The following is a 15,193-nucleotide window of genomic DNA, read 5'->3' as shown; positions in this document are numbered from 1 at the left end:
ACAAATATAATGAAATTCTATATTTACTCGCAATCAATGCGAATAAATTTATATCTTCCAAAAATCATGATTTAAACTTGTATCCGTATCGGATATTTTATATTATTAAAGAGCAATACCTATATATTTATTTGAAATTATCAGTTGAGTTTTTCTGACCCGATCTAACCGCGATGTATCCGTCGTTTTTAGCTTTTATCTCGAATATATAACCGCCCCGAGTGAAGCGGAATAGTGCAACTGACAAAAATATCAGAATGCGATTTATTCATTCTTTTGCATGGAAATATTATTAAACAAACCATCGTGCTGTATTGTATTTACTGGTGTGACTACGTAACCATATGACGTGAGATTTTAGACAGATGTTTAGCACGATAATTAAATAAATTTCCACAATAACATTTATTTTTGTATAAAAACGGACTCGTCGAAAATAAGATACATAGATTTATGAAAAAGATTCTTCGCTTTCTTTTTTTTTAAACGACCGATTCAATTGAGACAAATTGCATCGTTATTTTAACATTTACAACGAGTCTTTGTTTTATCTCTGGTATGAATTATTCTCCAAAACACACGGCAAACGACTCGAGCGTAACCGAGTGTGTACACTCGCACATACTCGGTTTCAGCAACACAATGGCGGCACGCCGTTACATTAATTGTAAGAGTCATCTTATACTACGGAAAGAAGCTTTTGCATATTCCAGCCTTATATCACTCACGCGCTTTATTATAAATGTGCAGGCGGCACAGAGAGAGCCAAAACAGGAAACCGGAAAAGCCAAGCGAGCGCGCTCGTAGGGAGAATAAAAGCGCAGTATAAATTGGGGTAAAGCCGTTGGCTCCTTTGTGCCCTCTGTGAATGCAATTCAATAAAGTGTTTAGAGCGAAAGCAGCACAAAAGAAGTCTGGCGATAAATGACAATTTGCTGAAGTTGGCAATTACGGTGAAGTACGCTGCTGCTGAAAGGTGGGCTTAATGGAAAGTTGTTAGGAAGTAGGCAACAATAGAAGATAGACTGATAGAGAGACGTCAGCCCTCTATGATTTTTTTCCAGGGTAATTTGCGCGGTCAAGTTGTTCGCTAGAGTAACTTATGTGCAATTTTACGCTAAAATAACAAATCCCTTGTAAACCCAATTTATTATAGTTCTCATTACACTATTTGAGACCTGTCCAACTCAGTTGATTTATCGTTTTTGCGAACTAATCTTGTATAAGCTAGATGTATAAAGCTAAGGTTTCCCGTTGACGCTAAAATACAAGCTATAACTTTCAGACACTGATACGAAAGCGTGACGATCGTGGTGCACAGTTAGTTGTGCGGTTGTTCTAATGAGCCGAAGATCCGAGTTCAAATCTGAACAAAATCGTCGGTTTTTATTCGATCGTCACCTCTCGGAAGAAAGAGACAACCTATCGAGAGTTTCTTGCTATTAACGTCCCTCTATAATTATATAATCTTTTTTACTATCTTTTCCGTTTTGAAAAGATAGTAGAAAGTTATGATTACCCACTCAAAAAGACAGTTGCCCTACTTATCCAGAATATGATAGTATGTCTACCTAAATGATGATAACATGTCTATCTATCTAGATGATGATAGTACGTCTACATATATATCTATCCAAATTATAATGCCTATTTACTCACTTTACCTCGATTCATCGATTATAACACAAATATGTTGTTTTGGCAGTTACGTGTACGTGATTTATAAGGAGTGCTACACTGAGAAAAAAATATTCAGATAAAAAAATATATTTATTTAGATTGTTGCCAAGAGATTGTTGCCAAAAGCTTATTTACTTAATATAATACACATATTTATTTAGAATTAGATATTTTTACTTAATTTAAATAAAAATATTTAATTCTGAATAAATATGTGTATTATATTAAGTAAATAAGCTCTTGGCAACAATCTAAATAAATGTTTTTTTTTATCTAAATATTTTTTTATTTTTTCAGTGTAAGATTAGTTGATTCAACAGGATATATTCATAATGACGCTCTCGTGATCATCCGAGGTATAAAGAACTTACGCAAATCAGGATATTAATTTGGGAATGATAGGTATTTAAATCAATGGCATTATATATATATATATATATATATATATATATATATATATATATATAATTACGTGCAATAAATTCCGCTGTATGAAGATTCTTTAGGCCAGATCGAACCTACCTTTCGTTGATCCTGGCCACACATACTGACTGTTTTTCAAACCGAAGAGTGACATGAAAGAAAAAAACTTCTTCTATTGCCCGTTATCATTGCCGACTTATCATTGCCAGCTTATCATTGTCATTGTCAATAGAAGAGCGTAAGCTCTATTGTTACTCACGCGCGTCGATATCATATCGCGATGCTTTATAACAAAAAGTAATTAATTAAATGAGAATACTAATTTAAAAAAATTGCTTTAATTTTCCAAAAATATTACGTTTACGAATTATACTTTAATGCAAAAAGAATATTAAAAAATTACGCGTTTCTTTGGGACACAAGTAATTTTCATTGAAATCATTTAAATGTTATACTTATGATAAAAAGAAAGAACAATATCAAGATGTATTTCGCGAATACCGAAAATTAAACTTTTCGAATATAAACGGATATATGTATAAACATTAAAACAATAATGAAAATTGTAAAATGCGAATTTAAAAAATTAAAAACTCATCTTTAACATTGTCACTATCGACATTCAAATATGACTTCGTATAATCCATCGTTACTCAACGACAGTATCTCAGAGGAGAAATGCGACATGAATAATGTGAGATCCAAAAGGAAAAATAAATTTCCTTCACAATTAATATCGCTGTCGTTTTTTTTCGTACAATATATATATATATTCACAAATTTAAATATTAATAAATATATCTCGTTTGTTCATATAATCTTAAAAGTATTTTGATATATTAAAAATATATATTATTTTTAATTAAAATATTTTTTCGATTAATACAAAACTGATTTATCCTAAGATAATTTCTTAGCTTATCTAAAAGATTCTTCTGTTCCGCGTCAAAATATTTATAAGATCTCACATCATATATAATTTTGCGCTTTATCTAAACCCAATTTACCAATTAATATATATGGATAGGTAACAAAAAAATGAAATTAAAATTGGCGCTTTAAATATCTTTTATAAAAATATAGCTTTATAAATATGCTATATATAAATATAGCTTTATAAAAATAAATATTAATAATTAATAATCATTAAAACGTGTTTTTGATCAAATAAAGTAAATGCAATACGTATTGCATAAGTAAAATATTTTTAGTTTCATATTTGCGTGTATATATTATACTTATATATATTATATACATCTATAGTATATTGAAGGAATTTCTATGGATATACATATATTGCATTCGTACGCCAATTTATATAATATTTAATCTTGGAATAAAATATTTGAAAAAAAAAGGAAAAGAAAACACTATATTAGCTATATTTCCACAACTTTTTCTCCATCTAAGATAAGTATCCGTTATAATACATCTTTTTGTTTTTTACCTTTATTATTCCTGAGAAATAAGTGTTATTAATAAAACTTTATTGATGAAAATTGATCAAAACTTTTATATTTTAAAACTATCAATGTCTTATTTGGTATACTATTTTATTTCATCTTTTTCTATTTATTAATATTAATTTAAGCAATATTAGTCCTAGGAACAAATTAAAAAATTTAATAATCTATCAAACATTATTAATTTAATATAAAATTTTTAATTGTAAAATAAGACACCAGAATGATGTACAATATAATAAGTAATACGCCGATATAGCTCGACGCTAATCAATAAATTCTACTTTGTAAGCTCTATATATGTATGAGTACTTGCGAGTATATCCTCAAGCAAAGTACACAATAAATTGGCAAATAAAGAAAAATAATTCCAAGAGTAAATATTTATCTCAAATTAATTAACCTATCCATTTTAAGGCAATGGATCTATGAGATGTAATATTGATTTGTACTCATTATACTTTAATTTAAAAATTTACAGGTATTCAGATCTATGTATTTGATGTATATGTAAAGAAAGTGTCATAGATCCATGACCTCAATAAAAAAATGTATTTGTCACTCACCGACCGATGCGCAACGAGCGGAGTTATCAGCCACGTAGCTACGATGATGCTATAACACAAATATAAGATTCAAATTAAAACAGCGTTCAAAATTATTCATATTTAATAAAATAATTCTTGTGCGCGTCAAGCTATTTATTCATCTCTCAATTAGATAATTACTAGTATAATTATATTACGTTATTTTTTATATTATATTATAAATTTTTCGAAAAAGATCTTTACAAAAACAAATTTTGATAAAACTGTAAATTTTTTTTTTTATCATTATTTGTAAATTATTAAAATAAAACAATAAAAAAAAAAAAAAAAACAATTTTAGGCAGGTAAGAAATTGTACTCACCCCAAGGTTGCTCCGCTGAAGCCCGATGCCTCTCCCAGACCTCCTCCTCCTCTGAGAAGCCAACCTCTCGAGTTAGGTCCGGGTTGCCAGCTTCCTCGATGCCCGACACAAATCCACCGACAGCACACGTAAACGCGGATAACTATGATCGCGCGATATTTAATACACTCCCGAAAACGTAATGCCCGATTTTGTCCGTGGAAAAATCGCCCGCGATAACCACATTATCTCGACGCGTTCAGAGCCGGACAACTGACTCGATTTGCCCGATTAAGGACTTAACCCCGCGTGGCCAGTTGAATAGTGTTCGACAGAGAGAAGAGAGATCCTCGAAAAGTAGAAAGCGAACTCTCTACAATGAGGATCATCTCCCCTCGCCACCGACACGTCATGGTAGCACCCTTCCACGCGCAGTGAAGTCAAATGATCTGGGCAGTTCTTGTTATGCGATCCCGGCACCTTTCCGCTCAAGGACCACGCACGAGACAGCCGTCACGTCTGAGAACGTGGAAATTGACGCAGTTATATGCTAATTATTAAAAACCGATATTTTACGCGACGATCCCGAAACGCGAATTAACGCCCGATTATTTCCGCGATAACCGCGTTATCTCGACGCGTTTAGAGCCGGACAACTGACTCGATTTGCCCGATTAAGGACTTAACCCCGCGTGGCCAGTTGAATAGTGTTCGACAGAGAGAAGAGAGATCCTCGAAAAGTAGAAAGCGAACTCTCTACAATGAGGATCATCTCCCCTCGCCACCGACACGTCATGGTAGCACCCTTCCACGCGCAGTGAAGTCAAATGATCTGGGCAGTTCTTGTTATGCGATCCCGGCACCTTTCCGCTCAAGGACCACGCACGAGACAGCCGTCACGTCTGAAAACGTGGAAATTGACGCAGTTATATGCTATTTATTAAAATCGCGAGACGGTATTCCGGATAATCCAACGACTTTGAACGGCGTTCTCGAAAACGCGACGACTTCGAGCGGCACTCCAGTAAATGCGACGATTTTGATTGTTTTACCCGAAAATTCGACGACTTAGAACGGCACTCCCGAAAATACAACGGTTTTAATTGGCGTACCCGAAAATGCGACGACTTCGAACGGCACTTTCGTAAATGCGACGCAACGAACCATTTATACAATCGGCGACGATTAAGCTTGCGTGTTCTTCGGTAGGTACGAAATAGCCTGTAAAAGATAAAATACATTTTTCTAGCAATGATCGCCAAATAATCATCACATAAAATTAAATCATGTATTATTAAACATGCAAAAGCAGTTTTTTCCTTCTCTCTAAATCTGAATCAGTGAAAAGTCATTATAATAACATACTTTAGACTGATATCAGTAAATAGTCACTGCGCCACTCCTGTAACTTTTCACTGATTCAGATTTAGAGAGTTCAGGAGTAAGATATATATATATATATACATACATATATATATATATCATATCCGCGTACCTTTAGGTTGGTACACTAAGGTGAGACAGATATAGGAATAAAAGTAGTAAAAATACGTAAGAATTGTGCTATAGGGTAACTCCGGTATTTACGCGCAGAGATTTACGTTGCAGAAGTCAGAAAAAATAGAAGGAATGAAGTATTTGCTCGCAATCACTCTGTTATGTGCTTTTATTTCTATATCTCAAAATTAAAGTTGTTTTTATAAATTTTAAGTAATTTATGTATTTCTAAAATAAGTAATATATTCTATCGCTTAATAAAGTTCTGTTACATGTAAAAGTTCAATAATGATCTAAGTGAACAATAATGTATCAATTTTAATTGACTCTATTTCATAGCTCCCTCTATTTTATGCAGCCTTGTATGCACATACAATAAATCAACGGATAATAATTATTTCAGAATTAAACATTACTACTCTGTCCTGGTTTATCCACATTTCAAAAAACAACAAAGAACCCCGCACAACTCTTACACAGTAAAAATTTAATGTCCCAGAAAGTCCACTCTAAATTTTGGGTTAAAATAACACAATGCATGAGTTATTTTAATACAAAATTTAGAGTGGACTTTCTGGGACATTAAATTTTTTACAGTGTATGGAAATTTGATTTCAGTGAAATTGGCCTAAACTTCGGAAATAAATAGTTTATCTAATGCTGATAAAAAGTCACAATGGACAAGGTTCACAATAATAAACCGTTTAGGCACTATCAGCGTTCAAAAGTAAAATAAAGTGTTATTTCAGTACTATTGTAGGACAATCGATTACAATGTATTATTCGATATACAATGTAAAATATTAAATATTGTCCTCGCACTTGTATTTTTTGAAAGAAAACGCATTTTAATTTTTGCTCCAAGAACGCTTCAAACTTCAACTTCATAGACTATTATCACACATTAAATTTAATATTTATTAAAAAAAAAACAAAGTCTGTCTTTTGTATATGTAGTAAAATCTATAGTGCCGTTCGGCGTTAAGTTGTAAATCCTATATATTTGATACAGATATATGTAGAAGGAATCGACGCTTCGAAATCGAGGCAATATGATTAGGAATAATGAATAATGCGATAATATTAGATTGGCCAATAAGTCCGTGCGGTTTTTTATAAGTAAAATTTATAAGTAAAAAACCGCACGGACTTATTGGCCAACCTAATATAATGCGCGCCTGTCTGACGCACCGTTAGTTTTTATTTAAATGACTTAAATCTCTCTTTCAATTTTTGATCATATATAAAATGGAAAATTTTTAATATTTTTTGTAATTATTTTAATGTTAATTAATAGCACATAATGCAAGTTTAGTTAAAACTTGGTGAAGGATATCTGATGGAACATTGGAAAATCCAAAATTACCGGTATAATGCTTCGGTTATTAATACATTTTAATGATGTATGTATTACACGCATACGTTTTAAACACCGAGAGAGTACAATATTGTACAATAACAATATCAGTTTCTAGCCCGTGAATTATCGTTAATGAGCATTTCGCGAGAAATAGTTTACACGTTGTTTTCTATGTTTGAGTGTTTTCGCGTAAAACCGTGATAACAACTGTGAAAGTTCTTGGTTGCTCGTAGCAAATATAATCAACTGATACTGGTTTGCGACACGTCATTGAATTTTCATTATCCGTAAACTGACAATAATATCGAATAAGTGTCGATATAATATCGCGCGCTGAATGATAGCGTATCCGTTTTGCGGAGAGGTTTCCTTCCGTGCTCGTTACACAGCGTTTCTTTTTTTCATTGTGGGCAGAAATGGGACGAAATGACAAAACGGATGCTCTGTATCTAATAAGGCTCTCGTTGCTATCAGATGAGTGCGGATGAGTTGAGTATACCCATTCACTCTCACGTCGTCGTCGAGTAGCGACATGGCATTCTTGAGTGCGCTCTCCTGTTGTCAAGAGAAACTGACGATTGTATGTCATTTTTTTCACGAAGAAAGACATGTTGCATCGCTGACATTTTTATCTAATTGCAATTGAAGATTAATTTGCAAATGTTTTTGGAATTATCAGATTTGAATAATTTAATTGGTGCTATTGTACTTAATATTGTCTTTTATGTTGCTTTACAAACGAAATCAGAAGGAGCAGTGTCTTAGATTATATTGTAATGTTCATTAAATTTCCTTGCATTGATGAGTACACCGACTGTTCTATTTCGCGTGTGTGTCATTGTTATGAATTCTCTTTATGTGTGCTTCATATTGAATTTACGTTTCGAACTGCGCGCATAGTATGCGCTACGTATGTGACAGCTTTCTGTCTATATCGCTTGAAGTTTCGCTCGCTTCTGCTTGAATAGGCAACGATCGAGCGGATCCGTGAAAGGCAAATACACAAAATATAGGTTACATATCGCTTCGTTGCGCTTTTATGCTCTTCGAACATGAGGTCGCAAATATCGAGCCCTTTTTTAAGACACGGGCATCTGCCCATACGAGAGGTGAATTGTTATCGACGTCTCTTCCAGTTTGCGTTCTCGTCGAGCTCCTCGTCGAATCTTTTTTTCAGGATGATTGCTCGTACGTTTGGCAAGTTTCCGCCGCGGAACGTTGCGAGTGGGTGAAGAACACCGAAGACTGCTATTCAGACTCGGTGATTCAGTATACAGTACTGTTATTCTGCTACTTCAGATCTGAAGACATGGCGCTGTTTGCTGGCGGCTTGGCCCTCGTACTCTTCTGGCTACTCTATTTATTCTTAATTTTGGGGACCACAGCGGATAATTTGTAAGTTGACTTACGCTGGTATTCATCATTGGATATATTTGTAGATTATTGATTGGCAGAAAGTATAATTTTCAATGAAATTTTGCGTATATTATTTATCACGTTACATTTTTGTAAAAAATAAAATAAATTAAGCAAAGTGATAAAAAAATATAAAATATATTTGTAAAATTATTATTTTTGATATCTGCTAAATAATGCTCAATTATAAATGCAAATTATGAGAACACGTAAGCGCGAGTAACCAATGGAACTGTGCCTTTTCTTAGTACCGAAAAAAAATTGAGAACTCTAGCTAAGTTCAATTCCGATAAAAACGTGTTACCATCTACAGAATATAGATGATTACATAACTACAAAACGAATTTTGACTTCTGGCAACTAACCAAGCCAATAACCGAAAGATTCATGCTTCCCCGTATTTCAACCGTCTACGTTCTATGGAGCGGTTTCTTTCAACGTGATAAACGAAGGTTTCTGTATTCTTTCGAGTTATACAAATATCAGGGAAAAATGGCAAGTTGCCATGTTTGTAAGAGGCGCATCCAACAACAGTTTCGGAATCCCGAAAACCGGGGTTTTCTAGTGGCATTTAAATATTTAATATATATATCGGTATTCCAATAAATCGATATTATTTCGATATATCTTTTAATTTGTTAAATTATATAAAGTCACAAAAATTCATCATAATGATATGTTGTTCAAGATTAACATGCATTACGTAATATAAAATGCTAACTATGAATTTATAACGCGATGTACTAAATTATAAAACATATATATATTTGATGGCTTTTGCTTTTATACGTTGGCAATCATCTTCTAAATCCCTGAAATCTTTAAAGGTCGCTAAAGCTTTCGTCGAATTTATTTTGCTGTGTTAAATGGTAGAAAATATGACGGTATTTATGTTACCAAGTTTGTGTTGGAGTTCAGCTTTGATGTGTAACCAGTATAATAGTTAAAACTCAGTTAAGAGGGTAAATTTACTTTCTTGTAAATAACATACTCTCTGCGTGCAGTGAAATAGCGAATGCTAAATGTATACGAGGTTAGTTGAATAATGTGCATCTCAAACGAGCGTTATCCAAAAGTCGCTTCCTTTCCAAGTCAACTGCTTCACATATCTTACTAGAGTTCCATTACCAGAGTCGTTATACATATAATAATCATTATAATAAACATAGAAATCGCTGTTTATATATACACATTTTGATGTTATAACCGAAATATAATTTTGTAATGAGTTATACGGCAAAAGAATTCAGAAAAAATATAGAAAAAGAATATAACAAGAAAAGCGAATTATATATATATATATAAAATAAATTTAATAAAAAGTTAATAAAGAAGGAAGATTCATTTAAATGTTTAAATAAAAAATCTAATTTAAGTTTTCAAGACCATTCTTGGTTCTTTTGTCGATCTATTAATGAATTACGGCATAAATACTGAAATACTTTAGACATAAATAGTTCCCATAAATGATTCATTACGACGTTTTCATTCCAGTTTTTGCCCAGCATTGGCAGTAATAGCCAGTGTAATGCATCTATCGGATAGCATAGCAGGAGTGACGATATTGGCATTCGGAAACGGCGCGCCTGACATCTTCACGTCCCTCGTGTCGAGAGGCGACGAAGCGATAATAATGTTCACCGAATTAATCGGCGCAGGTGTCTTCGTGACCTCGATGATTGCCGGTTCCGTCGCGATAACTAAGCCTTTTACAGTTTCGCTCAGATCCCTCACGAGGGACGCCTGTTTTTATATCGTTTCCGTATGCTGGATAAGCTACGTAGTGTGGGACGAGATGGTTTACCTCTGGGAGGCCATAAGTACGTCTACTATCTTTATTTGAATTCGATAAGCTAATATTGGTCGACTCTTTCCCGCCCGTCGCAATATATGCGCTACATTCTGTATTTGTCATTTAGATACTAATCGATTACATTATCGTACATACACATTCATGAATAGATTAAAAATAGGCGTAAATTATTTCTTTTTTTTTCGTTAATTTTATCAATTTTTATAACTATTGATTTACAATTGACAAAAGATTGTAACAAGCACAATCATTGAGGAAAAATCATTGTGAAAAAGATATTAAAAGAAAGATTGCAATAGCCTTCTGTGTTCATACTATTATCAAATGTTATCGATTATTTTCTTATATGTATAAGAGAAGATATGGAGAAATACGATTCATTATTATTCGTACTCGAATGCTAGTGCCAATTATTTAAACAATGATATCCAATAATACCCAAATAGAATAAATATATGATCTCGACTGTTCTGTCCTATGTCAATTGAACAGATGATTAACTCATGTTGGGTAATAACTTCCATAAACCCTACTTAAGCTGATATCTGCAAACTATTGACAGATGACTGAAAAATTATGCATGCATTATAATATTATATACTACATTATTAAACATTATATTAAATACTAAACTGCATAATTAAATGTTAAGCAAAGTGATTAAACTGTGATATTAATTTTGCTATAGTAGGCATCGGAATTATAGAATATTTGGCAAAATTTATTAATATTTCGCACACCGAATCGGTTACGTCATGAGCGGAAAAGTTTATCTGCGGGAAGCCATAAGTGGTTTCATTCTGGAATAACGATAATTCTTCGACGAATTTAATTAAGCTACGCCGCAGTCTCTCTCCACCATCTGCCTGGTGGGGCTTGCAATCTGACTGTCGATGAATTTTTGCGGGATTCCACGGGAAGGAATTCGTTTCACCGAGAAAACAGGGATTATTGTTGCAATAGATAAAGTCCATGGAAATAATCTTGCGCCCGAACAAAGCGGCACAGAACGGAGGCTATTATTAAGTCACGTATAAAGCCATTGAATATCAGGATTCATTTTTTTCATACCGCGTGCCGCGATAGTAAATAGACAAACAGACAGAAATTCAATTTTTGTTTATCTGAATCGGTGCATCTCAAACTTTTCCAGGCCATCGCTTTCCATTCCAGGCTTTATACATTTAAATTGTATTAAATCATTTCTTAGTTTCATTTATTTTTATATTTAACAGCAAAAGTATTCAAGTATGTGTATCTATTTATTATTTATTATTTGCTTCATTAAGAATTCTTAAAATGGATTCCACCAACACGGCATTATTTCTTTTCTGTTCGTATATTAAAAAGAAAGGGGTAATTAAGATCTTTTTTCTTTAATTAAGAAAAAGGTGAATATCACGTTTTTTTGCGTAATATTATGTGGACCATTCATTATCCCAGCGGTATGTGTGAAAGAAATAACCCTGCGAGCCAAGCGACATTAGCGCTTTTTAATGCTGATAAATTTTAATTGCAGGCTTTATTCTGGTCTACATACTGTTCATTGTGGCGGTCGTGATAATGCAGGTGTATGACACCAGAGAGGAGACTCTGAAAAGTACGTTGTGGATTCTTCGATGTGGATTCACGCAAGAGACTTTTAATATTTATCTCAGACAATGACAGTAGATTGTAGAACTCCGAAAACTCATAACTTTCAAAAAGTACATAAGTTTAGATTAACAATGTTTCTCACAAATGTAAATAAAATTATACTCGTCTCTCTGCAAAAGTCTAATTCACGCGGAGAGATATATTCCCGAGATATCTCTATGCCCGAAATTTTATGATCAGTGTGCTTTCGAGAACTATTTCTATTCTAAAACGAGAAATATCTCTTTTCATAACCCATGAATTCGCTGCGATGTGAAAAAGATGACTAGCTCCTTCCTTATCGCCAACAGAAAATTTTCACCATACTAAGTATCGATCCCCTTTCCTGAGAACATTCTTATGTACTTTCAGCCAGGATCCCAAGTGTGCCCGATCCAGACGTCCTGCATACTTACTTGGTGAACAGAGACACAGGCGCCATTCCCAAGATTCCCGGTAGAAGCCGACCTTTTGGCTTACATGCCAAGCTAGGTACCAAGCGTCGTTTTTACGACTCATCGCACATATCCTTGTCTTTAGCTCTTTTGAATTTTTCAATAGATCAAATTTTTTTCCGGAACGATGCGTTTTTTCGTTATGCGGAAATATTGTGTTTTCGCTCGTATGCGAACTCGTAATATATAATTCGTCGTCAGTTATTTAATAATCGCTTTAATCACAGATGTTTGCACGTTTAGTTCATATTTGCAATTAAATACGTACAATAAATATTTTATAATATACGAAAGTGGAATAAATCTCTAATATTTATTCCATTTTTGATATTTAAAATCGAAGTCCTTAAATATTGTGAATTTAGTTTACTCTTGTTTTAAAATTTTTATATATGACTTACTTCCAGTATTTCTATATACTTATATACGTTTGTATGAGGCAGATATCGCAATTGCCACGGAATTACAGAGAGCCAAGCTACGGGGTGAATCCGTCCAGCTAAGCCCGGAAATTAGTGAGTACGTTTCCGACCGTCCGAAAGGTCTTTTTAGAGAATTTTTGTACGATGTCAATCCGATCAGCAAAGAAGATTGGAAAAAATCAAATAAATTGTTTAAGATCGTTTTGATTGTACGTTCACCCGCCATGTTACTACTGCAGCTGTTTATACCAGTTGTAAATCCTACCGTCGAGAAACAAGGCTGGTCAAAGCTATTAAATTGCTTCCAGTTATGCGTGACGCCTACGATAGCACTATTTCTATTAAATGGTTAGTTTTATTTATCCATATGCTTATAACGATATATTCAATTATTTTAAATCGCGTATTTCAATAACAAGCTATTCGAGATAAGTTTATCTATTATTTAATCTGACGCAGACTTAAAAAAGTTTTAACTTAACAGTTATATATTTCTTAAAAAGTTATTCAAAATAGAAGATTAAAAATATAGCCAGAATTAATTTTTGTTTAAATATTAAAGAGACTGCGGCTTATTACTTTTTAATATTTCTTCCGCGCATTCTTTTCTCGTGAATAATTTTCCATGATATGACAGAAATATTCTCCATAACGTCCTTCATTGCAAAACGATGGTAGATGCTAAATTCAGACAAGCAGTCAATAACACATAATTGTCGTATCGACACTTGACGGCATAACAGTCGGTACCACTCAACTTCAATTTCATTTTAACTATTTTATTGCAGTTTGGCAAACGACTTTTGGCAATTTGCCGGTGATGCCGATATTCCTCGTTGCCGGTACCGTAATTGGTGTAATTGTATTTCTAACGACGCACGTGGATCGTGTACCAAAGTTCCATAATGTGAGTACTTTTCTTTCCTCCTCCGCCTTGTGCGGATGGTCGGAGTTTCTTAAGTGTTTGCGACATTCAAGGATATGAGAAAAACCATATTCAGCAGTTTATCAATAAGCAAACACGCAACATTAACAATATTCCAGGTCTTTGCATTTTTGGGATTTCTAGCTGCTATGTTGACGGTTTATCTGGTGGCCGGGGAGGTCATGGCGGTACTCCAATGCATAGGATACGCATGCAGTATATCTGACGCTATGTTGGGCATCACATTTCTTGCGTGGGGAAACAGCATCGGAGGTAAGCCGTGTGAGAAATGTTTTGATTAAGGTAGTAGTTGAAGAAAGTGTATGCGGTAACCAAAAATATACAGTCGACAAGATCGTACTTTCTTAAATTGACTTTCCAAATGCGACGAAAGAAACGATATAACATAAACTGCAATAATCGATGACATTACGACATTTTTCGATAATTATATCTCTTTAAAGCTTCAAGTTAATGCTTCGTTTGGTTTGTTAATAATATAATGTAAATTTTGTGTTTACATTAAAATATTTATATAAGCTAATTCATTGGTCAGATCTCATATCGAACGTCGCTATCGCCAGACGGGGATTTCCACGCATGGGATATGCAGCCTGCTTCGGCGGGCCAATGTTTAACACCCTACTAGGACTTGGGCTGACTTATGGCATCGCTGCCGCCACTGATCCTGAACAACAGACGAAGATCAGGATCAGCGATATGGCACCCGGTTGCCTAGCTTTTCTCCTGTGCTCACTAGTGGCCACAATAATTTACCTAAACATCACGGGAGCTACCGTACGTCGCTCTTATGGCGGTCTTTTATATTCAATTTACTTTGCTTTCATTCTCATACAATTTTTAAGCGAATTTCACGTTATACATCCGCTCGGCACTGATCACAGACCCGACGTATAAGGCTAATACTATCTACGATATTTAACGTATTGCTTTTTGTTGTTACACCATTATGTATATAAATGCAAAATAATAAAAGGTTTATTTTAATTATTTGACAATCATCGCCTACTTTCTTCTATTTTTGCAACGTTAATGTTGCAAGATAAGGTGAAAGAGTAAAAAGTAAAGAGTAAAGAGTAAAAAATATGGAAGAGCGTTTCTCTCTCATGAATTATGTTAAATGAGTCAAGATTATATGGATACGGGCAGAGATGCATTTTTAACATGGGGCGGAAGGCGAGCTTCGTAGGAAAA

At 33.9% G+C, this 15,193-nt stretch overlaps 1 protein-coding gene across 1 annotated transcript; it reads left to right on the top strand.

Annotated features, from left to right (window-relative positions):
* The first annotated feature begins 8,521 nt into the window (after positions 1-8,521).
* LOC139820821 (mitochondrial sodium/calcium exchanger protein) lies at positions 8,522-14,955 on the top strand. Its single transcript, XM_071791359.1, has 8 exons — positions 8,522-8,707; positions 10,223-10,548; positions 12,061-12,141; positions 12,549-12,668; positions 13,075-13,401; positions 13,842-13,960; positions 14,098-14,251; positions 14,535-14,955. The coding sequence occupies exons 1-8, from the start codon at positions 8,622-8,624 to the stop codon at positions 14,894-14,896; spliced, it is 1,575 nt and encodes a 524-aa protein (XP_071647460.1). The 5' UTR covers positions 8,522-8,621; the 3' UTR covers positions 14,897-14,955.
* The last annotated feature ends 238 nt before the right edge of the window (positions 14,956-15,193 follow it).

Source organism: Temnothorax longispinosus, chromosome 10 (assembly GCF_030848805.1).
Source record: "Temnothorax longispinosus isolate EJ_2023e chromosome 10, Tlon_JGU_v1, whole genome shotgun sequence".
In the NCBI taxonomy this organism is placed as follows: Eukaryota; Metazoa; Arthropoda; class Insecta; order Hymenoptera; family Formicidae; genus Temnothorax; species Temnothorax longispinosus.
This window is presented reverse-complemented; position numbering and strand designations above follow the sequence as displayed.

Bases quoted from the DNA above. Each gene is read 5' to 3' on its own strand.
- LOC139820821 (XM_071791359.1), top strand. From the start codon at position 8,622: ATGGCGCTGTTTGCTGGCGGCTTGGCCCTCGTACTCTTCTGGCTACTC. The intron at 13,402-13,841 runs GTTAGTTTTATT...ATTTTATTGCAG, and splicing joins AGCACTATTTCTATTAAATG to TTTGGCAAACGACTTTTGGC. The intron at 14,252-14,534 runs GTAAGCCGTGTG...TTCATTGGTCAG, and splicing joins GTGGGGAAACAGCATCGGAG to ATCTCATATCGAACGTCGCT.